Source organism: Somniosus microcephalus, chromosome 29 (genome assembly GCF_052327205.1).
Source record: "Somniosus microcephalus isolate GS21.2 chromosome 29, FLI_Smic_1.0, whole genome shotgun sequence".
In the NCBI taxonomy this organism is placed as follows: domain Eukaryota; kingdom Metazoa; phylum Chordata; class Chondrichthyes; order Squaliformes; family Somniosidae; genus Somniosus; species Somniosus microcephalus.
The window spans coordinates 23,466,638-23,489,702 of NC_141015.1; the positions used below are offsets into that span (position 1 = coordinate 23,466,638).

At 46.7% G+C, this 23,065-nt stretch overlaps 1 protein-coding gene across 2 annotated transcripts in view; it reads left to right on the top strand.

Moving 5' to 3' along the window:
- wdfy4 (WDFY family member 4) overlaps positions 1–23,065 on the top strand; it is a 351,018-nt gene that overhangs the window by 193,079 nt on the left and 134,874 nt on the right. For both annotated transcript variants that reach the window (XM_085970369.1, XM_085970368.1), the window contains 4 exons: positions 8,539–8,687; positions 10,392–10,512; positions 22,632–22,717; positions 22,834–22,893. In XM_085970369.1, the coding sequence (XP_085826495.1) occupies positions 8,539–8,687; positions 10,392–10,512; positions 22,632–22,717; positions 22,834–22,893 (416 nt within the window). The remainder of the gene's footprint in view (positions 1–8,538; positions 8,688–10,391; positions 10,513–22,631; positions 22,718–22,833; positions 22,894–23,065) is intronic.

Below are 23,065 nucleotides of genomic sequence, written 5' to 3' on the forward strand. Positions count from 1 at the left end.
TCAACAATGCCGTGACTGGGGAATCATAATAATAAACCCCCTTGTAATGTCTACCATGACCTTGCATGTGTCGCCAGGCGCACGCTCCAATCTCATTGGAAGACAGACTGAACAGTATTCTCGTGAGACGCGACTGATCGTGAGCCGACGGTTTATTTTACGTAGAAAATGGCCCAGAAATTCGGGTCGGAGGCTTCCCGCGGGTGCAAGCCCCCGACCTGCACTTACCTAGCGCGCTGGCCGTTGAGCTGTGGGCCCCCGTGGAATTCCGATCCGGGCCTGGTCCAACTGCCGGAGCGCAGTGCTTGCGTATCCCAGGGGCGCAGTTAGTTCGTTGCATCCCCTGGGATCACATGGGCCATGGGGAGCCAATCGGAGCAGGGAATGCTCCATTCATAAGTCTGACAGGAAGTGCTTTCAAGACTTATAAATACTACGGCCCCAAAACAGCACTAAATCTTCAAATAATTTTTTTTTAAATCACATTTTTTAAATAAGCTATAAATTACATGAAATAACTATTTTAAACAATAATTTAAATTTTTGAAATTTTTTTAAAATTTTCTAACGGGGCTAAAAATAAACTTACCTTGCTTTAAAGTATTTAAAAATAATAAACCTGTGGAAAAAATGCTTTAATTTTAATTAATTCACCACTTACCTTGTAAAAAGCAGGCCTTATGCCTGCTTTTTACATTTCTAACTTCTGCAGACTTACCCTCCCGGGAAAACCTGTAAAAAAAAACGAAGTTCGATGCGCACGCGCAGCCTCCCCCGTGCACGCGTTCGACCTCTGAACCCCTTCGTTCAGAGGAACAGAAGTGCCGGTTTCCCGCGCAGGCGCAGTGCATGCAGGAAACCGGCACTTCCATTGGGCTTACGGGTGAGCACCCCGTGCGTACTCACCCGTGGAGACCCGAATTTCTGGGCCATATGTTTGAACTGAATACAGTTTCCATCAGGAGATTCATCTATTTCCTGTCACTTTTTGTATCGGAAATTCCCCTCCCCAGAATATAACAAAATACATGACTTTTCCCTTGTTCTGGGCTAAGCTAACTCAAAAGTACCTGAAGCGGCTTAACACGAGCCTTTTTTTCTTACCCAGGTTCATACCCAAGCCGAGAGTCTCTCAGTCTTCCGTGAGCTGCTTGAGAAGTGAGGCCTCTCTGTGTCTCTCACTGGTCCAGACTCAGATGGCCCTAGACTGACCTCCAGTGAGAGGTGGAGACAAAGGCTGACTTCTGACCCTGCCCACCCCCCTACCCACCCCCCATCTGCTGTCAATCAAAGTTATTACCATCAATAAGAAACCCCGCCCCACCTTGGGGTGGCAGAATTGTACAGATGTGAAAATGAGAGCTTAAAGAAAGAAAAATAAAGACTTGCATTTCTATAGCGCCTTTCATGACCACCGAACGTTTCAAAGCGCTTTACAGCCAATTATGTACTTTTGGAGCATAGCCACTGTTGCAATGTGGGAAACGCAGCAGCCAATTTGCGCACAGCAAGCTCCCACAAACAGCAATGTGTTAATGACCAGATAATCTGTTTTAGTGATGTTGGTTGAGGGATAAATATTGGCCCAGGACACTGGGGATAACTCCCCTGCTCTTCTTCAAAATAGTGCCATGGGACCTTTTACGTCCACCTGAGAGAGTAGACGGGGCCTCGGTTTAATGTCTCATCCGAAAGATGTTTCGCTGAAAAGAGAAGGCTGGAGAGAGATGTTGACAAATTAGTCGGACAAGAAGAATGACCGATCGGAAGGTCTTTGAGCTAGCATAAGAAAAGGGGAAGTGCTGAGGATGATTATGAATTGGACAGTGATATCCTGTGGGGGAAATTACTCAGGGGTCACAAGTAAAGTTGTTCCTGTTTGGAAAGGTTAATAGGTCAAGGACTAGGCAAGGAAAAAGGTGGTGAATGTTGTGATGGAATGGACCAATGTGACCACAGGGACCGATACAATCCACCTGTCAAGAGGCTGAAAGAGAGCACTGGTCACTAACCTCCAGAAGGCAGAGAGGGAGAGAGAGTGAAGGTACGTTCAGGTACAGAATGCACTCAAGCTCTACAAATAGATGATGGCCCAGAAATTCGGGTTGGAGGCTTCCCGCGGGTGCAAGCCTCCGACCTGCGCTTACCTAGCGCTGTGGGCCCGTGTGGGATTCCGATCCTGGGCCTCCTCCAACTGCCGGCGTGCAGTGCTTGCGTATCCCAGGGGCGCAGTGAGTTCGAAGCGTCCCCTGGGATCATGTGGGCCATGGAGAGCCAATGGTAGCAGGGAATCTGTATTCATAGATTTGACAGGAAGGCCTGTCAAATCTATGAATACAATTCAGCCCCAAAACATCACTAAAACTTCAAATAAATTTTTTTTTTAAATCACATCTTTAAAATAACTATAAATTACATAAAATAACTATTTTAAACAATCATTTAAATTTTTGAAAAAATTAATTACAGTTTCTAACGGGGCTAAAAATAAACTTACTTTTCTTTAAAGTATTTAAAAATAATAAACCTGTGGAAAAAATGTTTTAATTTAACTTAATTCACCATTTACCTTGTTAAAAGCAGGCCTTGCGACTGCTTTTTACAAGCGTAGCTCCTGGAGATTTACCCTCCCGGAGAAAGCTGCAAAAAAAACGTATGTTCCAAGCGCACGCGCTGCCTCTCCGGCGCACGCGTTCGACCTGTGAACCCCTTCTTTAAGGGAACGGAAGTTCCGGTTTCCCGCGCATGCGCAGTGCATGCACGAAACCGGCACTTTCGCTGGGCCTACGCGTGAGTACCCAACGCGTACTCACCCGTGGGGACCTGAATTTCTGACCCAATATCCTTAGGAATCCCCGAGTCTGTGAAGCACTGGGCTGATTTCATGATCCCAACCCCTCAGTGAAGAGCCAGCCTTGCATCTTGGGAAATCGTAGGCCCACAGATTGTCCATCTGTTAATTTTAGTCGTCGGAAAACCTTGGGCATTGCGTGCCTAAATGCCTGAGGTGCACCCTAGGTGGGCAAGGATGACGTCATAAAATTATCCTTTTTGTATGGGCTTCACTGGCTGAGGCATAAAGAACAATAGTGACAATTCCAGGCAGGAGTAGGCCATTGACCCATCTACCCTCCCCATCCACCTTACCACACCTTGATGCATTTCTAAACCTAAGCAGCCGGAATCCTAAATAACAACAGGAAACGCTGGAAAAACTCAGCAGGCCAGGCAGCATCGGTGGAGAGAGAAACAGAATCAACGTTTCAGGTCAATGATCTTTACAGCCGGAATCCTATTTGTTGACAGGAACCTGACTGGTGCCTTTGCTTTAATTTCTGAAGTTCATTTGGCTGCTGAGCAGTATGCGTTGTTAGTGGACAGCCGGCAATAATTAAATCGAGAAGTGCTTTTCATTACATAAATCGTTGGCACAGCTGTGGAGTCGTTCCACAATGGCAATGCAACAATGAGCCCACGGTAGCGCCCCTGTCTCAGAACATGCCACAATAGAGCTGAAACACCATCCGAAAGGCTCATTGTTGACTGAAAAGCGATTGCTTGCTCACACACGATGAACAAAATGTTCTGGGTACAAAGCATGAAGACTATTTTCAGCAGTGGCTTGCCTCAGGTGACGTGGCTGTGCATCTGGTGTGTTCTTAAGAGAATTCACTGCGATTTGTTCTTTATCTCTCGCACCCAGGCACACTGTATCCTCTGTATAAAAAAAGACTTGTATTTATATAGCGCCTTTCACGACCACTGGATGTCTCAAAGCGCTTTACAGCCAATGAAGTATTCTTGAAGTGTAGTCGCTGTTGTACTGTGGGAAACACAGCAGCCAATTTGCGCACAGCAAGCTCCCACAAACAGCAATGTGATGATGACCAGATAATTTGTTTTTTTGATTGAGGGATAAATATTTGGCCAGGACACCAGGGATAACTCCCCTGCTCTTCTTCAAAATAGTGCCACAGGATCTTTTACATCCACCTGAGAGAGCAGATAGGGCCTCGGTTTAATGTCTCATCCGAAAGACGGCACCTCCGACAGTGCAGCACTCCCTCAGTACTGCACTGGAATGTCAGCCTAGCTTTATGTGCTAAAGTCCCTGGAGGGGGACTTGAACCCACAACCTTCTGACTCAGAGGCGAGTGCGCTACCCACTGAGCCTCGGCTGACACACGTATGTTTGTTGATTGGCAAGACTTAAAATGGGAAGTAGAGCTGGGGGGTTATATTTTATGGAAAATACTTCCCATTTTCTTATTAAAAAAAACTCTTACAAAATATTTGTTGATTTTTTTTTAAACGAAAAGGGTATTACATTTTTTTAACTCGATGAACTCCATGGGTGTCCTTGTTGCTAAATTGCTGCAGTACATCGCCAAGAGGGAGATATCCCACAGCGGCCCCATTGAAGTAAACGGGGACAGTGACTTTGGGCCTGGGAGTCGATCCTGAGCCTTGCTCGGTAAGGCTATTGGCTGGGTTCCTTACATGCTCAGCTGGCCGTGCGCTTTCCTGGGGATGGGCGCCTCCGAATTGGCTTCCAGGTGCTTCAACAGAGCTGCCTGTGGGACACACCTGGCATGGCTGCTCCCTCCTGGTGACGTGACCTACGTGGCCTAGGAACGAGGAGCCTCATCTTGGTTCAGGTAAAACACATTTCAAAACCAGCAGCGAATTTCTTAAGACCTCATCTGGAGTACTGCATTGAGTTCTGGGCACCGCACCTGTGGAAGGCTATATGGGCCTTGGAGGGAGGACAGCGCAGATTCGGCAGAATGATACTGGGACTTAAAGGGTTAAACTATGAGGACAGGTTACATAAAACTTGGTTTGTATTCCCTTGAGTTTAGTAGGTTGAGGCATAATCTGATTGGGGTGTTTAAAACGATAAAAGGATTCGATAGGGTAGATAAAGAGAATCTATTTCCTCTGGTGGGGGAATCCAGAACAAGGGGGCATAACCTTAAAGTTAGAGCCAGGCCATTCAGGAATGAAATCAGGAAGCACATTTTCACACAAAGGGTAGTGGGAATGTGGAACTGTCTCCCCCAAAGTACTTCATTGGCTGTAAAGCGCTTTGAGACGTCCAGTGGTCGTGGAAGGCGCTATATAAATGCAAGTCTTTCTTTTCTTTCCAAGTGGCTCAGGATGCTGGGTCAATTGAAATTTTCAAGGCTAAGACTGATAAATTTTTATTAGGTAAAGCAATCAAGGGATATGGAGCTAAGGCGGGTAATTTGGGTTGAGGTACAGATCAGCCATGATCTAATTGAAGGGCAGATAGGCTTGAGGAGCTGAATGGCCTGCTATGTTGTTATGGGGGTGATATTCTCCATGGGTGGCTTTTGGAGGCGGGACTCCCACTTGTCGGGTTTCAGTCCCGCCTCCAAAAACTTTTGGCCAAACCACGCTATTTTCCCTTGATTGATCTTGTTAAGCCCGCCCAGCGGGCTTAGCAGGCCAACTAAGGGAAAGCCGGTTGCAGAGAAAGTCAACGTATGGCGTTTCATCTGTCAAAAATTTTTGACAGATGAATTGTCATCGTTTGACAGCTCTGTGAAGCTGTCAAACACTGACATTCTCTGCAGTTTGATGAGGTCTTGAATTCAAGACCCCATCAAACTTCTTTCTTTTACAGAATTGAGATGGTTGTTGCATCTGAGAATGCAACGGCCATCTGTCATCTGCAACGCGGCGGTGCGAGACTCTCCGCATACCCACCGACTGAAGCCTGCAGGAAGAAACAAAGGTAAGTACACTTTTAAAAACACTTTGCACTTACCTCACATTCTTACCTCTCCACTCTTGCACCCATCACTTACCTTCACAGCACACTTTTGCACTCCTCCGACCCCCGCAGTCCCTCTACTCGCCTCGCTGACCTGACGGGTTTTGGAGCCTTCGGGAAGCCCACACTTGTGAGGGCAAAATGGGGATAATCCTATTTTCTGCCTGTTAACTGCCTGTTAACAGGCATTAATAGGCTTTAATCCCTTCCTGCCTCCAAGGAGACAGGACCCAGCGCGGGACGGCTACCCGCCTCCTGGGAAGATGGCACGGGGGCAGGTTGGGCACCCGCCCCAAATTCTGCCATTTTCCCGGCCTCCATACCCATCTCCCTAGGGCTGGCAAGATCGCCCCCATAGTTTCTATAATAATGAGAATAGTTAAATAAAACATCAGTAGAAGAAATCTACTTTTAAATCACAAATTCATTTGAAAGTTTGAAAACAAGCCCCGATTATAACCCGACCCTCAAGGCAAGATTCAAGCTTCGGTCAGACTGCGATGAGGTGTAAAATCGGACGGGAAGTAAATCGGGCATCCAAAGTCCGAAACCGGCCCATTCGTTTCCATTGGGTTAGGTTAAAATTGGGGTATAATGTTCCACGGATTAGCTGCTTGGCATGTGGATTTTATTTTTGGTCCGCATGATTAATTGTTTAAACTTTCTGATGCATTTTGCTGAATGAATGGGTAGTTGAAGGAACTGAGAACCAATCCAAAGATCCGGGCGAGATGTCTGTGTAACATCACCTTGACGCCTCACACACACGCAGCGGCCTAGAAATTCAAGGGCGCCTAACTATCTAACATGGTGGGCCTATACAAATAGTGGGCCTAATGCCTTTTTGGGGCCCCTTTAGCAACATTGGGCTGCCCTGAACATAGCTGGTGCCGGGATCGTTCCTGCCAGCGCAAAACAATTTCTAGTCCAGTGTGTTTCCATGGTTTCCACTCGGTGGGGCTTAGCTGTAATAATTCTGACTGATACAGGTATCCAAAATAAACCCACTTTATATATAAAGGAACAGTTACCATTTCATACACGTCATTTATTTCATGGAAATGTCATCACTTTAACTAACAGCTTAGCAGAGAGGACACATCCTGTCTCACTCGGGTGCTGCCAAGGCGAGCGCATTGCACTGATCTTGGAACTAAGTGATCTTGTGGAGAGACTGGTGTCCTGGGTTTGGCTCAATTGGACTATTTGAGTTTGGGTGGCGTCATAATATATTGTGTCATTGCTGTGCTGCCAATGTAGGGCTTAAGTATATTGGGAATGACCAGTTAGGTAGATTGTGCTGAGTGGCTGTAATCATTGATTTGACACGTCAAGAAAATCTCCAGTGGACCAAAAATTGTTGTGCCAGCGATGTGGGAAGTATCTGAGAAGCCTGGGCCCTGCCTGATTCTAGTGTTCGTGGCCTGGGCCCTGCCTGATTCTAGTGATCCTGAAGGCTGGGCCCTGCCTGATTCTAGTGCTTGTGGCCTGGGCCCTGCCTGATTCTAGTGATCTGAAGGCCAGGCCCTGCCTGATTCTAGTGATCCTGAAGGCCGGGCCCTGCCTGATTCCAGTGATCCTGAAGGCCAGGCCCTGCCTGTTTCTAGTGATCTGAAGGCCGGGCCCTGCCTGATTCCAGTGATCTGAAGGCCAGGCCCTGCCTGATTCTAGTGATCTGAATGCCAGGCCCTGCCTGTTTCTAGTGATCTGAAGGCCGGGCCCTGCCTGATTTCAGTGATCTGAAGGCCAGGCCCTGCCTGATTCTAGTGATCCTGAAGGCCGGGCCCTGCCTGATTCCAGTGATCTGAAGGCCGGGCCCTGCCTGATTCTAGTGATCCTGAAGGCCAGGCCCTGCCTGATTCTAGTGATCTGAAGGCCGGGCCTTGCCTGATTCTAGTGATCTGAATGTCAGGCCCTGCCTGATTCTAGTGATCTGAATGCCAGGCCCTGCCTGATTCTAGTGATCTGAAGGCTAGGCCCGCTGCCTGATTCTAGTGATCCTGAAGGCCAGGCCCTGCCTGATTCTAGTGATCTGAAGGCTGGGCCCTGCCTGATTCTAGTGCTCGTGGCCTGGGCCCTGCCTGATTCTAGTGATCCTGAAGGCCGGGCCCTGCCTGATTCTCGTCATCCTGAAGGCCAGGCCCTGCCTGATTCTAGTGCTCGTGGCCTGGGCCCTGCCTGATTCTAGTGATCCTGAAGGCCAGGCCCTGCCTGATTCTAGTGATCCGAAGGCCGGGCCCTGCCTGATTCCAGTGATCTGAAGGCCAGGCCCTGCCTGATTCTAGTGATCCTGAAGGCTGGGCCCTGCCTGATTCTAGTGATCTGAAGGCCGGGCCCTGCCTGATTCCAGTGATCTGAAGGCCAGGCCCTGCCTGATTCTAGTGATCCTGAAGGCCAGGCCCTGCCTGATTCTAGTGATCCTGAAGGCCGGGCCCTGCCTGATTCTAGTCATCCTGAAGGCCAGGCCCTGCCTGATTCTAGTGATCCTGAAGACTGGGCCCTGCCTGATTCTAGTGATCCTGAAGACCGGGCCCTGCCTGATTCTAGTGATCTGAAGGCCGGGCCCTGCCTGATTCCAGTGATCTGAAGGCCAGACCCTGCCTGAGCTAAATTGTTCAAACTAAGTGTGTTAACTGCTTCAGAAAAATAGTAAATAAAGGAATTCCATATTACGGTGAAGAAGTTCAGTTGCTAGTATTGCACAGTGTTACTTTTATTAATAAGGTATTTTTTCACAGATCAACATGAAATACTCCCTGATTGTTGCTGGCGGCCATTTGCTGATGGAGGGGGTTCTGCTTTTTGGTAGAAACCACTTCTACGTCTGTGAGAATTTCACGCTGTCTGCTTCTGGTGACGTTTACTGTATTAACCACCATCCTTCGAGGTAATAATTGATACGTTATATAACTTAACCATTGGTACCTTTTTACAGGCAGTTTGTGGCAGAGGCTGTAGGGGGGGACCTCGATAGATCTTGTCCCAAAATCATTGCCCTGTGTTGCCAATAGTGCGCCAGACTGCGGTATGAGGACGTCATTGTATTTATATAGAAAAACACCCGTCCCCAAGTAGAATTCCTGGTCTGTGTTGAATTATCTGATCTCATTTGTAGAAAATGTTTTTATTTTATTTGGAATGCACTACCTGATAGGGCGGTGGAAACAGATTCAGTAGTAGCCTTCGAAAGGGAATTGGATAAATACTTGAAGGAGAAAAAATTGCAGGGATATGAGGAAAGAGCGGGGGAGCGGGACTAACGGGATTGCCCTTCGAAAGAGCCGGTGCAGATTCGATGGGCCGAATGGCCGCCTTCTGTGCTGTACTATCCTATGATTCTATGATTCAGCTTGGGTGGCAGGAGGAGCACTAGAATTGGCCTCAGTATTTCTTTGGCTTCGGAGGGAGAAATTCCCTTTGGGATTCCAGCTTGACCTGCTTATTGCACGTAAGGTACATGGACCAATCATGTCATATAAACACACAGCAGCAATTCTATTTCTCCTGCCCAGGATGAGGGCAGGATCAGGCTAGGGTGCCCCCAGTGGTGGTGTTGGGGATTTGTCGTTACCCTTTTAACTCTTTAGGGTAATCGGAGGCAAGGTCCAACAACACTTTAAACTTTTCCAATTGTTTTTATGAACATCAAAAACAGAACAGGTTTACAGGTAGAGATGCACACAACCTTTAAGGGAGTGGTGCACTTTGCAGCTGCTTCGTGAACACTGAAAGGTTCATTCTCTGCCAACGTCCTGCGTGGTATGAGGTTAATAATCCACGTCGTGTTCTTCTGACTCGTGCATTGAGCCCTGGTCAGTCTCGTGGTCTGTCTCTTATACCCTTCTGGCAGACAATCAGAACCATTGTCTCTTCCCCATGGTGACACAGGCTGGTGCTACCAAGCAGCACCTGGTGTTTACGACGGTTTCCCACCGTCTCCCAAAGCCTCCTTATCTATAATACCAACAGAAAACGCTGGAAAAACTCAGCAGGCCAGGGCAGCATCCGCAGAGAGAGAAACAGAGTCAACGTTTCAGGTCGAAGGCCCTTCGTCAGAACTGAGAGAAAAAAAGCAGGAAATGAAACGGATGAAAAAGCAAGTTTGGGGGCTGGGAAATGGGGGAGGGGATGAAAGAACAAGAGGGAAGGTCTGTGAGAGGTGAAGAGACATTAAGAGATATTCAAGGTGAGACGAGATGGTAATAGGGCAGGTAAAGAGACAAAGGATGGCTCTAGATGAAGTGCCTTATCTATAGTCTTCCAGACAGTCTGCAGAACACTTTTCGAGTTTGGTCAAGCTTCCCAGCATGCCCCCAGAAGCAACTCTGCACCTTCAGCAGGTAATGAATCCAGGTAAAATCCAACAATCCTTCAGTGGACTAGCCTGGTACATTCCCTATCTCGCGCGTGAAGGATGTCCACTTGAGCAGGGTACCAGTGGGCACCTGGTAGCTATGGAAACGGCCCCAGCCTGAGACAGTACCTTCAGGAGGGGTGGGGGGTGGGGGGGATCGTGCTTTATTTCAAAGGACATACCCAAGTACTTGTTGGGCTTTTAACAAGTTAACCTCGCCCTGTTTTTGCATTGCAGTATTAACGATTCCTACATTTACGACATGTGCAATAAGGAAACAGGTGGGAAAAATCTGAAGTGTTCCAGGTATTCATATAATGAAGTTCAAGAGATCCACCACCTTCGCTTCCTCCTTCAGGTAATGGAAGTATTCTGTGATATATGACTTGCTGTCAGGAGAAATAGAATTCCTGCTGTGTGTTTATATGACATGATTGATCCAAGTACGAAACGTGCAATAAGCAGGTAAAGTCCATGGAGCGCAATAGGATTTATTTTCTGTGGTTGCAAAAGTCAACGTTGGCATAAAGCAGCTTGACACACAGTATCGTTTTGCTCATATTAAAACAAGAACACATGATCAAGAAATCTAATCACCTAAAACACAATGGGGGGGCGAAATTGGACATGGTGGGGACACAGTGCAGGCGGAATGGCATCGACGGCCCGTTGATGGGGTTAGAGGAAGAGGAAATAACAGCAGAAAACGCTGAAAAAACTCAGCAGGCCACGGCAGCATCCGTGGAGAGAGAAACCGAGTCAACGTTTCAGGTCACGAACCTTTCATCAGAACCTGAAACGTTAACTCCGTTTCTCTCTCCACGGAGGCTGCCCTGGCCTGCTGAGTTTTTCCAGCGTTTTCTGTTGTTATTTCGGATTTCCAGCATCCGCAGTATTCTGCTATCGTATTAGAGGAAGAGGGGTGGGAGGAGGCTCGGGTGGAGCATGGACCAGTTGGGCCGAATGGCCTGTTCCTGTGCTGTACATTCTATGTAATTCTCTACGCCCCGCCCGATAGTCAATTCCATAGAAACATAGAAGATAGGAGCAGGAGTTAGGCCATTCGGCCCCTCGAGCCTGCTCCGCCATTTAATGAGATCATGGCAGCACGGTGGCATAGTGGTTAGCACTGTTGCCTCACAGCGCCAGGGACCCGGGTTCAAATCCGGCCTCGGGTGTCTGTCTGTGTGGAGTTTGCACATTCTCCCCGTGTTTGCGTGGGTTTTCTCCGGGTACTCCGATTTCCTCCCACAGTCCAAAGATGTGCGGGTTAGGTTGATTGGCCATGATAAAAATTGGCCCTTAGTGTTAGGGGGGATTAAATACGTGGGGTTACGGGTTACGGGGATAGGGCTTGGGTGGGATGGCTGTCGGTGTAGGGACCGGGTGCTAGGGTTTGGATGATCAGCCATGATCTCGTTGAATGGCGGAGCAGGCTCGAAGGGCCGAATGGCCTACTCCTGCTCCTATCTTCTATGTTTCTATGTTTCTATGGCTGATCATCCAAATTCAGTACCCTGTCCCTGCTTTCTCCCCATACCCCTTGATCCCTTTAGCCTTAAGAAATATATCTAACTCCTTCTTGAATATATTTAATGAATTGGCCTCAACTGCCTTCTGTGGTAGAGAATTCCACAGGTTCACCACTCTCTGGGTGAAGAAATTCCTCCTCTTCTCTGTCCTAAATGGCTTACCCCTTATCCTTAGACTGTGACCCCTGGTTCTGGACTCCCCCGCCATCGGGAACCTCCTTCCTGCATCTAGTCTGTCTAGTCCTGTTAGAATTTTATAAGTTTCAATGACTTCAATGCAGCTGAATGTTGTGTGTCGTATAACGATCGGGAAATGCGATTCCACCCGTTATGCGTCCCTGCCCAAGTACAATTTCACCCCAGTGCGCTGTGCACCCAGCTCTGGAAGATTTTGCCATTTCAGCAAGGTAGTGAGGCTTTCAGAAGCCAGGGCAATTCTTCTTAAGCTGTTTATGGCGTCTGCAGTTAACAGACAATTTTTTTTTTACAGTATCCCCCAGTTTCCTCCCCTTCTACTGTCCTGAAAGTGTTGACTCACACTGGGGCATGGTTCCAAGGGCACAGGACATTTTCTGCCTCATCCAAGTGGCCAGCCTTCATGTACGAGCCCGGGCTGCAAGTGTTCCTAGTTTATTGGACTGTGGAAGGCATCTCAGTTTTGTCAATTGGACAACCTATGTGCATTGATGCTTGAAACAGTACCTCACCTAAATATTTTCTAAACTGGCTCAATATTTTACAAGGAGTGACAAGCCCATTTAAAGTGCGCAGTGTGTCAGAAGCTTTACCCTCAATGAAACATTTTCCTTCCTCGCTTTAGTTTTTAACCAGTTCTTTTTCTCAACTGCTGTCCATACCAGTTTTACCACTTCGCCACTGATGGTTTCGCCCCTTGCTGGCACACTGTTGCCCTCCCGTACCCTTGTCGAGTGGCCATCCTTCATGCGGGAGGCGTGACAGTGACTGCTGTCAGGCTATTTGACAGCTGAAGGCATCACAACCAGGCATCTACACGCCAGCCGAGATCAGCGAACTCAGTACAGTTCACAGGTCAAATCTGGGACCTCCTGCTCAGTAGGGTTTGGGTCCTCACTGGACAGGCTTGCTGAACCATCAGGGGAGCCCTTATCATAGAATCATCGAATCATACAGCACAGAATGTGGCCATTCGGCCCATCATGTCTGTGCTAGCTCTTTGAAAGAGCTGCCACTCCCCTACTCTTTCCCTGTAACCCTGCACATTTTCCTTTTAAGTAATTATCCAATTCCCTTTTGAAAATTACTATTAAAACTGTTCCACCACCGTTTCAGGCAGCGCATTCCAGATTATCATAACTCGCTGAGTAAGTAAAATTCTCTTAATTATCCCCCTGGCCTTTTTGCCAATGATCTTAAATCTGTGTCCTCTGGTTACCGACCCTCCTGCCACTGGAAACAGTTTCTCCCGATCCACTCTATCAAAGCCCCTCATAATTTTGAGCACCTCTATTAAATCTCCTCTTAACCTTCTCTGCTCTAAGGAGCACAACCCCAGCTTCTCCAGTCTCTCCACATAACTGAATTCCCTCCTCCCTGGTACCATTCTGGCAAATCTCCTCTGTACCCTCTCCAAGGCCTTGACATCCTTTCTAAAGTGAGGTGTCCAGGATTGGACACAATACTCTAGCTGAGGTCTAAGCAGTGATTTCTAAAGGTTCACCATCATCTCTTTGCTTTTGTACTCCATGCCTCTATTAATAAAGCCTTGAACCATCTTTTAAATCAGCCTGTTGAAACTTCCCACAGGGCCTATTAAAACCAGGCCGGGAACCCCTCACAATCTGCACAAATACATGAAGAACATCGCTTTCTTCTAAAGTGTAAGTGATATAGCTCAACAACTCTTTGTCATTTTCAACAGAGAGATTCACTGAGTCAGTCAAAGAGGTTTTAAATTTGCCCAGAAGCAAAACGCACAATTTTCCCAGCACAGTTCTCATTTCTGCTCAGCCAGAAGTTTAAAAAAATAATTAGTGCCAAGCTTGCTTTGTGATTGCATACTTCATGTAGTCAAGCATATAGGTATCATTTTTGTGAGGATTACAGGGGTTTGATTCCTCATTCCAAAATAACATTAACCCATCTCCCTTTGGGAATAAATGGGAAAACAATGTATTGTGTCCTCTCCCAATCCAACTGGAACAGGCTATCCCTACACAGTCAAGAGCTTTCCCAGAGCACATTGGAATTCCAGTTGTTAGATGTTATTTTCCTTGAGGGCGGATCATTTAAAAATATTTAGGGGGCGATTTTCGTCGAACACTTTAGGCAGTAAAGAGGTGGCCAAGCAAGGGTCTTAAACAGAAATGCCGGTTTAGCCTGCGTTTAGCGCAAGACGCCATCTTGGTAAAGGAGTTGCTGCCAGCGCTAGGAACGACCACCTAGAGGCTTGTTAAACAGCTGATTGCCAGTTAAATTGCCTGCTCGCGCTCATTAAGGAGACTGCACGCCATTTTGGTGGCTAGCGCTTCAACTAACGCCCTCTCCTAACAGTGACTGTATTGATTTCTTTTTGGGTTCAATAAAGACTCATTTCTGAAAGAGAATGTTGTTTAATCTAAAGTCTTGTTCAAGACTTTCTACAGCTTTTTACAGAACACACTATGCTGTGATGCATCTAGAATGAAACTGAAAGTAAAACTCCTCTGGACTGCTTGTCTCTCACATGACCTCTGCTGGTCAGGCACAAGTAATCAAAAACACAGACAAATATGCTGTAAGGCATGAGTAATCAAACACAGACAAATATCATCACTATTTGCTGATATCATTACATCTCCCTTTCTTAAAACAAAAGTATTTTACTTTTAACTAACAACATTTAATGAACTTACATTATCATTATCATGATCAAGATTTTTTACCCTTGCTTTGTGTGTTCACATGAAATATGTCAATACACTAGAACTTGAAGAAAGAATAAGATAACATTACTTCCTTCTTTAACAATAGTCCTTAAATTTGCTCAATGAGTCTCTCAGGAGGCTTCACGTGTCTTGAGGATTTTCTGATTGATTGTCCTTGAATCTGAGTTGTTGCCTCAGATGATGGTTTCTCAGCTGTATGATCAGGTTGTTCAACAGTATCAGTCTCTTGACCTGCTGTGGCTGGTCCCATGAGAAGATCTCGACGATTTCTTCTCAGAACAGCACCCTCATCTGTCTGAATGGTGTATGATCTTGGTTGAACTTCACTCAGGACAGTTCCCTTCTGAGTCCATGTGTTTGTTTTGTCTTTCAACCTTACTTGGTCACCAGTGTGGAGTTCAGGTAGGTTTTGTGTTCCTCTGTCATAGTAGTACTTTTGCTTTTCTTTCTGTTGCTCTTTGAACTTCCTCACTTTCTCCCCCTCTTTTGTTTTCAGGAGGTTCTCCGGGATGGGTAGGTTTGACCTTAGCCGACGTCCCATCAGGAGTTGGGCTGGTGACACACCACACTCGAGCGGCGTTGTGCGGTATACAAGCATGCTTTGGTAGAAGTCAGTTCCACTGTCTTTTGCCTTGTACATCAGTCTTTTCACTGTCTGGACCGATTTTTCCACTAGTCCATTGGACTGTGGATAGTGAGGACTTGACGTTGTGTGGACAAAGTCCCACTCTTTGGCAAAGTGTCGGAAATTTGCATTGTTAAACTGGGGTCCATTGTCTGTGAAGACCTCGCTTGCCACGCCATGTCTGGAGAATATGGCTTTCATACTTCTTATCACAGCTTCTGCAGTGGTGGTGTACAGTCTACAAACCTCTGGATACAGGGAGTAATAGTCTGTGACGACAAGATAGTCCTTCCCTTGACATACGAATAGGTCAGCACCTACCTTCTGGTAAGGTCTGTCTGGTGCTGGGTGTGGCTTTAGTGGTTCTACCGGATTGCTTGCTCGATATTTCAGGCATATTGTGCAGTTTGACACCTTATTTGTCACATCTTGGTTGATTCGTGGCCAGTACATCACCTCTCGTGCTCTTTTCTTACACTTTTCGATTCCCAGATGTCCTCCATGGATCTTTTTTAGCATCTCTCTTCTCAGACTCTTTGGGATAACTATTTTACTTCCTTTGTAGATGATGTCTTCGACCACTGATAGTTCCGCCCTGCAGTTCCAGTACTCTGCTATATCAGGTGAGCAGTCTTGCTTCATGTTGGGCCATCCATCCAAGATGCTTTTTCTCAGTCGTCTCATTGTTTCATCTTTGTTTGTCTCAGTCTTTATGAGCTCCATTTTTGCATCTGCTATGGGCAGTGCACTTGTGATCATGTCCACGTAGGCGTTCACTTTTTCATCCATTGTGGTGTTTGCGGGCTCACTTGGGTCAACAGCTCTGGACAACGTGTCTGCTGTATACATCAGCTTACCCGGTGTGTACGCAACATTCAGTGTATAGCGTTGCAGCCTGATCATCATTCTTTGTATTCTAAGCGGACAGCTATTCAGTGGCTTTTGGAACAATGCAATCAAGGGCTTATGGTCAGTCTCTACACTGATTGCTTGTCCTGCCACAAACTGGTGAAATCTTTCACAGGCGTATGTGATGCTGAGCAGCTCCTTTTCTATTTGAGCAGATCGCGTCTCCGCGTCTGTCATTGAGCGCGATGCATATGCAATAGGTTGCCAGTAGTCATATTGTTGCAGAAGAACGGCACCGAGCCCACTCTGTGATGCATCTGATGATATCTTGATGGGTCTCGCTGGGTCATAAAACCTCAGAACTGGTTCCTCTGTGAGCAGTTTCTTTAGATCGCTCCATGACTTCTCATGCTCATGATTCCATTCCCATTCTATGTTCTTTTCAGTTAGTCTTCTCAGTGGCGCTATTTTTTCTGAGAGGTTGGATATGAATTTACCCATGTAGTTGATCATTCCATTAAACCTCTGCACGTCCTTTTTGCATTGTGGCCTTGGCATATTCTCAATGGCGGACACCTTTCTGGGATCTGGTCTGATGCCCTCACTGCTAAGGATATCTCCCACGAATGTCAGTTCTGTCACCCCGAGCTGGCATTTCTCTCTATTCAGCTTCAGGTTTGTTTTCCTTGTTGCTTCCAGCACTTTTTTCAGTCTCTCGTCATGCTCAGTTCTCGTGGTTCCCCATACTATGATGTCATCCATTGATGTATCAACTCCCTCCAGGTGCTCATAGATCATATGGATAGTTTTGTGATACACTTCAGGAGCTGAGGCAATGCCAAATGGTAACCTTAGGAATCTGTATCTGCCAAATGGAGTGTTGAACGTGCACAGTCTTGAACTTGCTTCGTCCAGCTTCATCTGCCAAAATCCTGAGGACGCATCTAACTTGCTGAAATATTTTGCATTTGCAAACTGTGCCATGATTTCCTCACGTGTAGGAAGCTTGAAGTGCTCTCTCTTTATTGCTCTGTTTAGATCTCTTGGATCCAGGCAAATTCTGAGCTTTTCATTCTTTTTGTCCACTACGACGAGGGAACTCACCCACTCAGTTGGCTCATCTATCTTCTGAATCACGTTCAGGCTTTCCATCCTGTCCAACTCTGCCTTCAGTTGCTTTTGAAGAGCAAACGGAACTTTTCTGCATGGATGTATGACCGGTGTCATACTTTTATCTACTCTGATCGTGTGTTCTCCTGGAATGCAGCCTAGACCCTTAAATAGGTCTTTGTACTCTTTCATGAGTTCATCATAGACTGTCTCTCCTTCGCTTTCCACAACGAGGACTCTCTTTACCAGGTTCAGTCTCTCACAGGCTTTTAACCCTAGTATGGCTTGCACATCCTTTGGCACCACGATTAATGCTAGCGTGTGCTCTCTGTCCTTGTGTGTTACTTTGACAATGCATTTTCCTTTCACTGGTATATCAGTACCTGAGTATCCGGTCATTTTCACTTGTATTCCATGTAACTTTGGTCTGGGTCTAATTCTCTTAAAATCGGTCTCTGATATCACATTAACTTGTGCTCCAGTATCCAATTTAAATGGAATGTGTATGTCATTCACTTTTAGTGTCAACATCCAGTCTCTTTCGTTTTTGTTTTCAGACACAACATCTACATTGAATTCCTCTATCTCGCTTTCATCTACTGTATGGACCTTGCTTTGTTGCGCCTGGTTCTTACAGCAACGGGCATAATGGTTGTTTTTGTTGCATCTATTGCATGTTTTACCATATGCTGGACACTTTCTTGGTGGATGCTGTGTACCGCATCGACTACATGACTTCCGATTGTCTCTTTCATTTTCGTTTGCTGGCCACGTCTCTTTTTTCACATTGGCGCTCTCTTTGTTAAACGGTTTGTATCCGTTCTTTCTCACTGCATCCACGTTGCAGCTACTGTCACTGAACAGCTCCTTTGCCTGCAACTTCACAGTCTCTGTAACCCTACACAGTGCTATGGCTTTTCCCAGGTCTAGATCTTGCTCTCTTAGCAGTCTTTCCCTTAGACCATTATCTCGAATACCACACACCAGTCTGTCTTTTATCAGCGAGTCTGTGAGTCCCCCAAATTCACACGATTTGCTCCGGTTTCTCAGTTCAGTCACATACTGATCAATAGTCTCACCGATTTTCTGTACACATGTGAAAAATTTGTGCCTCTCAAAGGTCACGTTGCGTTTAGGTATGCAGTAGGCCTCAAACTGTTCCATTATTTTATCTAGCTTCATTTTGTCTCCATCAACAGCGAATGTGAAGTTATTATACACCTCCAGCGCTTCATCACCCACGACATGCAAGAACAGTGACGATTTCTGTTTATTACTTTTCTTGTCAGCTCCGATTGCCGCTAAATACAACTCTAAACGTTGTTTGAACCTTCTCCAATTTTCAGCCACATTACCTGTTAATTGAAGCGTCGCCGGTGGGAGTAAACCTTCCATTTTTTCACTTCGTTAGCTATTCTCTAATGGTAAGCAACGATGTTCTCTTCTGGCTTGCTAATATGTGGAGAGCTGATTTCGCTTACTTGCCACAACTGCTTTCACTGTCCCATCAAGTTGCTAACTTCAGATTTTTTCCTCTTTCAGCCACTTCTGACATCATGTATTGATTTCTTTTTGGGTTCAATAAAGACTCATTTCTGAAAGAGAATGTTGTTTAATCTAAAGTCTTGTTCAAGACTTTCTACAGCATTTTACAGAACACACTATGCTGTGATGCATCTAGAATGAAACTGAAAGTAAAACTCCTCTGGACTGCTTGTCTCTCACATGACCTCTGCTGGTCAGGCACAAGTAATCAAAAACACAGACAAATATGCTGTAAGGCATGAGTAATCAAACACAGACAAATATCATCACTATTTGCTGATATCATTACAGTGACCAGCTGTTTGGGAGTAAAGACGGTGTTGATGTTGATTTCAAGCGCTACTTAAAGGGATACTCACCATTTCATGATCATTGCTGCTGGAGCTGTGAAGAGGATCTCTGAAACACATCGGGAGATTTTCTGGGACACTTTGTCAAAACTTCACCAACACTCGAGCAACATTTATTCCGGAAACTCTCTGAGGACCTCACCTAAAAAGAGTGAGTGCTGCGTTGCTCCACCTTATTGGCCACTTTATAGGAGTCACCAGGAGAAAGGGAGTGCTTGGTCACGGGCGTCTTGCTAGGGGTCCCCCTTGGTCTGGACGAGCAATGGGAGGAGGACATGAGTCCAGGCAGAGCAGCACCAGCTGCTGCAGGAGAGAGGGACAGGAGGGCGAGGAGGGTGAGGTGGTGTCCTTCCCACACCCACCCCCTGCGGGTACAGGACTTCCCTCCTCCTCTGGACCTCCTCCACCAGGACCTCCAGTGCCGCGCCCGAGAACCTGTGCGCCCTCGTCCTTGGTCCCTGAGCCATCCTGCAATGTGCCGCTGTGTGTCAGCCAGCACACTCCACACCTTCAGTGGAAGTGGGTGCGAGGAGCTCACACAGGCTACTCTACGAAAATTGCATCTAATCATAACTTGAGTGCTAAACCTGCAGGTTTCTGGCTAGTACCTGTAGGCAAGTTTAAATTATGATACAGGAAACTTTTTTTTATCCGGCACGGACGGGACCGACGTGGTGCCGGTTCATCAAAAATTCCGGATAACCGAACGCTACAGTAAAAGATACGGAGCTGGGAGCTCCGTATAAAGCAATAAACCCTGTTGCTTAGCAACAGCTTCAGAACAATGGGCACAAGTGGCAAGCGTCTCTGTAGCTTAGCAACAGCTGCAGCCACACCCTTGCACAGCAACAAATGGAGTAAAAAAAGTAATAAAAGTTACCTGAACCTACTCCTGAATTTTGCCGGTTAACCGAGATTTCCGGTTATTTAGGTGCTGGTAAATCGAAAGTTTCCTGTAATCATCAATTAGCCCAAGAATTGCGTGCTAAATCTGGACTTTCAAACAGGCATTTCTTATTAGCACAGCACCCATTTAGTGCCTGTTTTCACTCTTTGGCCAAAATAACCCCAGTCTCCCTTTCTCCTATCTTTGCTTTCCTCCCACTGTACATCACCGGTTTGAGGAGTGGGTGTGAGTGTAGGGGTGGGCATCAGTCATGGCTCAGTGGGTAGCACCCTCGCCTCTGAGTCACAAGGTTGTGTGTTCAAGTCCCACTCCAGAGACCCGAACACACAATCCAGGCTGACACTCCCAGTGCAGTGCTGAGGGAGTGCTGCACTGTCAGAGGTGCCGTCTTTCGGATGAGACGTTGAACCGAAGCCCCGCTTGCTCTCTCAAGAAAAGCAAAGCAGGTCTCCTCGGTGTCCTAAATAACAACAGAAAACGCTGGACAAACTCAGCAGGCCCGGCAACATCCGTGGAGAGAGAAACAGAGTCAATGCTTCGGGTCGATGACCCTTCGTCAGGACTGAGAGAAAAGGCAGGAAATGAAACAAAAGGCAGTTTGGGGGCTGGGAAATGGGGGAGGGGATGAAAGAAGAGACATTAAGAGATATTCAAGGTGAGACGAGATGGTAATAGGACAGGTAAAGAAACAAACAATGGCTCTAAATGAAGTGTGAAATGCACTGGCATTGTGAAAGACAACATCACTAAAACAGATTATCTGGTCATTATCACGTTGCTGTTTGTGGGAGCTTGCTGTGCGCAAATTGGCTGCTGCATTACAACAGTGACTACACTCCAAAAATACCTCACTGGCTTTAAAGCACGTTGGGGCATCCTGAGGTCATGAAAGGCGCCATATAAATGCAAGTCTTTCCTTTTATTCTCGGAGCTTTGTCAGTGTCAGTGTACAACATGCAGGAGGGGTGTGACAGGATCTGAGGTCGAGGCCACTGAATTTTTTGCTTATCTTCCTATGGGGATTGTGTTCTACGACAAGTTGCTTCCAGGCTGGCATCACACATCGCTTCAGGACCAGCCAAAGAGCAGCATTGGCAGGGGCTTAGGAGAAGATTGCCTGCCTGTCTCTCTACCACAATAGATCGTAGCATTCACAAGACCCAAGAATGAGGAGGTGGAGAGAAGCTCCCCCTTGTGGCTACATTGGCAAATGCAGACCCACAAGATCGGAAAGGTCAGCAGATTGTTGAGTGAGCTGATCTTTTTTTTATTCGTTCATGGGATCTAGGCATCGCTGGCAAGGCTTGCATTTATTGCCCATCCCTAATTGCCCTTGAGAAGGTGGTGGTGAGCCACCTTCTTGAACCGTTGCAGTCCGTGTGGTGAAGGTACTCCCACAGTGCTGTTAGGGAGGGAGTTCCAGGATTTTGACCCAGCGACGATGAAGGATCAGCGATATATTTCCAAGTCAGAATGGTGTGTGACTTGGAGGGGAACTTGGAGGTGGTGGTGTTCCCATGCGCCTGCTGTCCTTGTCCTTCTAGGTGGAAGAGGTCGCGGGTTTGGGAGGTGCTGCTGAAAAAACCTTGGCGAGTTGCTGCAGTGCATCTTGTAGATGGTACACACTGCAGCCGCGGTACACCGGTGGTGGAGGGAGTGAATATTTAAGGTGGTGGATGGGGTGCCAATCAAGCGGGCTGCTTTGTCCTGGATGGTGTTGAGCTTCTTGAGTGTTGTTGGAGCTGCACTCATCCAGGCAAGTGGAGAGTATTCCATCACACTCCTTACTTGTGCCTTGTAGATGGTGGAAAGGCTTTGGGGAGTCAGGAGCTGAGACACTCGCTGCAGAATACCCAGCCTCTGACCTGCTCTTGTTGCCACAGTATTTATGTGGCTGGTCCAGTTAAGTTTCTGGTCAATGGTGACCCCCAGGATGTTGATGGTGGGGGATTCGACGATGGTAATGCTGTTGAATGTCAAGGGGAGGTGGTTAGACTCTCACTTGTTGGAGATAGTCATTGCCTGGCACTTCTGTGGCGCGAATGTTACCTGCCACTTATCAGCCCAAGCCTGAACGTTGTCCAGGTCTTGTTGCATGTGGGCATGGACTGCTTCATTATCTGAGGAGTTGCGAATGGCGCTGAACATTGTGCAGTCATCAGCAAACATCCCCATTTCTGACCTTATGTTGTGGGGAAGGTCATTGATGAAGCAGCTGACTCAGACAGGATGGTGGTAAGTTGGCTTCATTGCTCCTGGACTAAGGAGGGGTTGTGGGGTGGGGGGGGCGCGGGTAAATCAGCTGGAATCCCAACCCCTGACCACTGTCAAATGACTCTGGAAAGTGTGGATGTGTGGGCATCCAGTGAGAACAGGATTGGCCTTGACCGTAATGGCACCCAATGTTCAATGGCTCACACATGGAGGATGACCACTTGGATGAGGACTGTCAGTATCTGTGGAATCATTCTGTAGCAGACACACCGTGGAAAGAAAGTAATTAAAGGCCCACACACACCTCACCAAAAGTTAAAGTACTGCAGCCACTTTACTGTGCATCCTTCAACTTTGATGTGACTGTTTTACGCAAAGTAATTTAATTGAAGTAACGGGTTTAATGATCTTTCAGTGACTGTTTATTCTTGCCCTTTAGGACATTGCCCTTGAAATCTTTTTAAAGAATGGATATTCAAAGTTCCTTATTTTCCATAAAAACGATAGGAAAAAGATCTTTAAAAAGTAAGTAACTATAAATATGACACACTGTCCCTCCAACCAACTAACTTTCGTGCGGTTATTTTCCACTGAATTTCTTGTTGGTTTATTTTTTGAGAGCTGTCTTCATTTTCCTTCAGATTCTGCCATGCGATACCTTCAATGAAGAAAGGGAAAGCAGACGGCAATAAAAACATAGGGTGAGTTCACATTGCGTTGAGATTGCCTGACTGCCCTTTTTGGAATGGGCTTCATTCAAGAGTGGAGTTTTGTTTTGTTTTGTTGCACTTGGGAATCAGAATTGGAGAGGGTCAATCGAGTGGATCAAATTGCACTTGAAGCGGAGCAAGATACTGGGCTACGGGGAGAGAG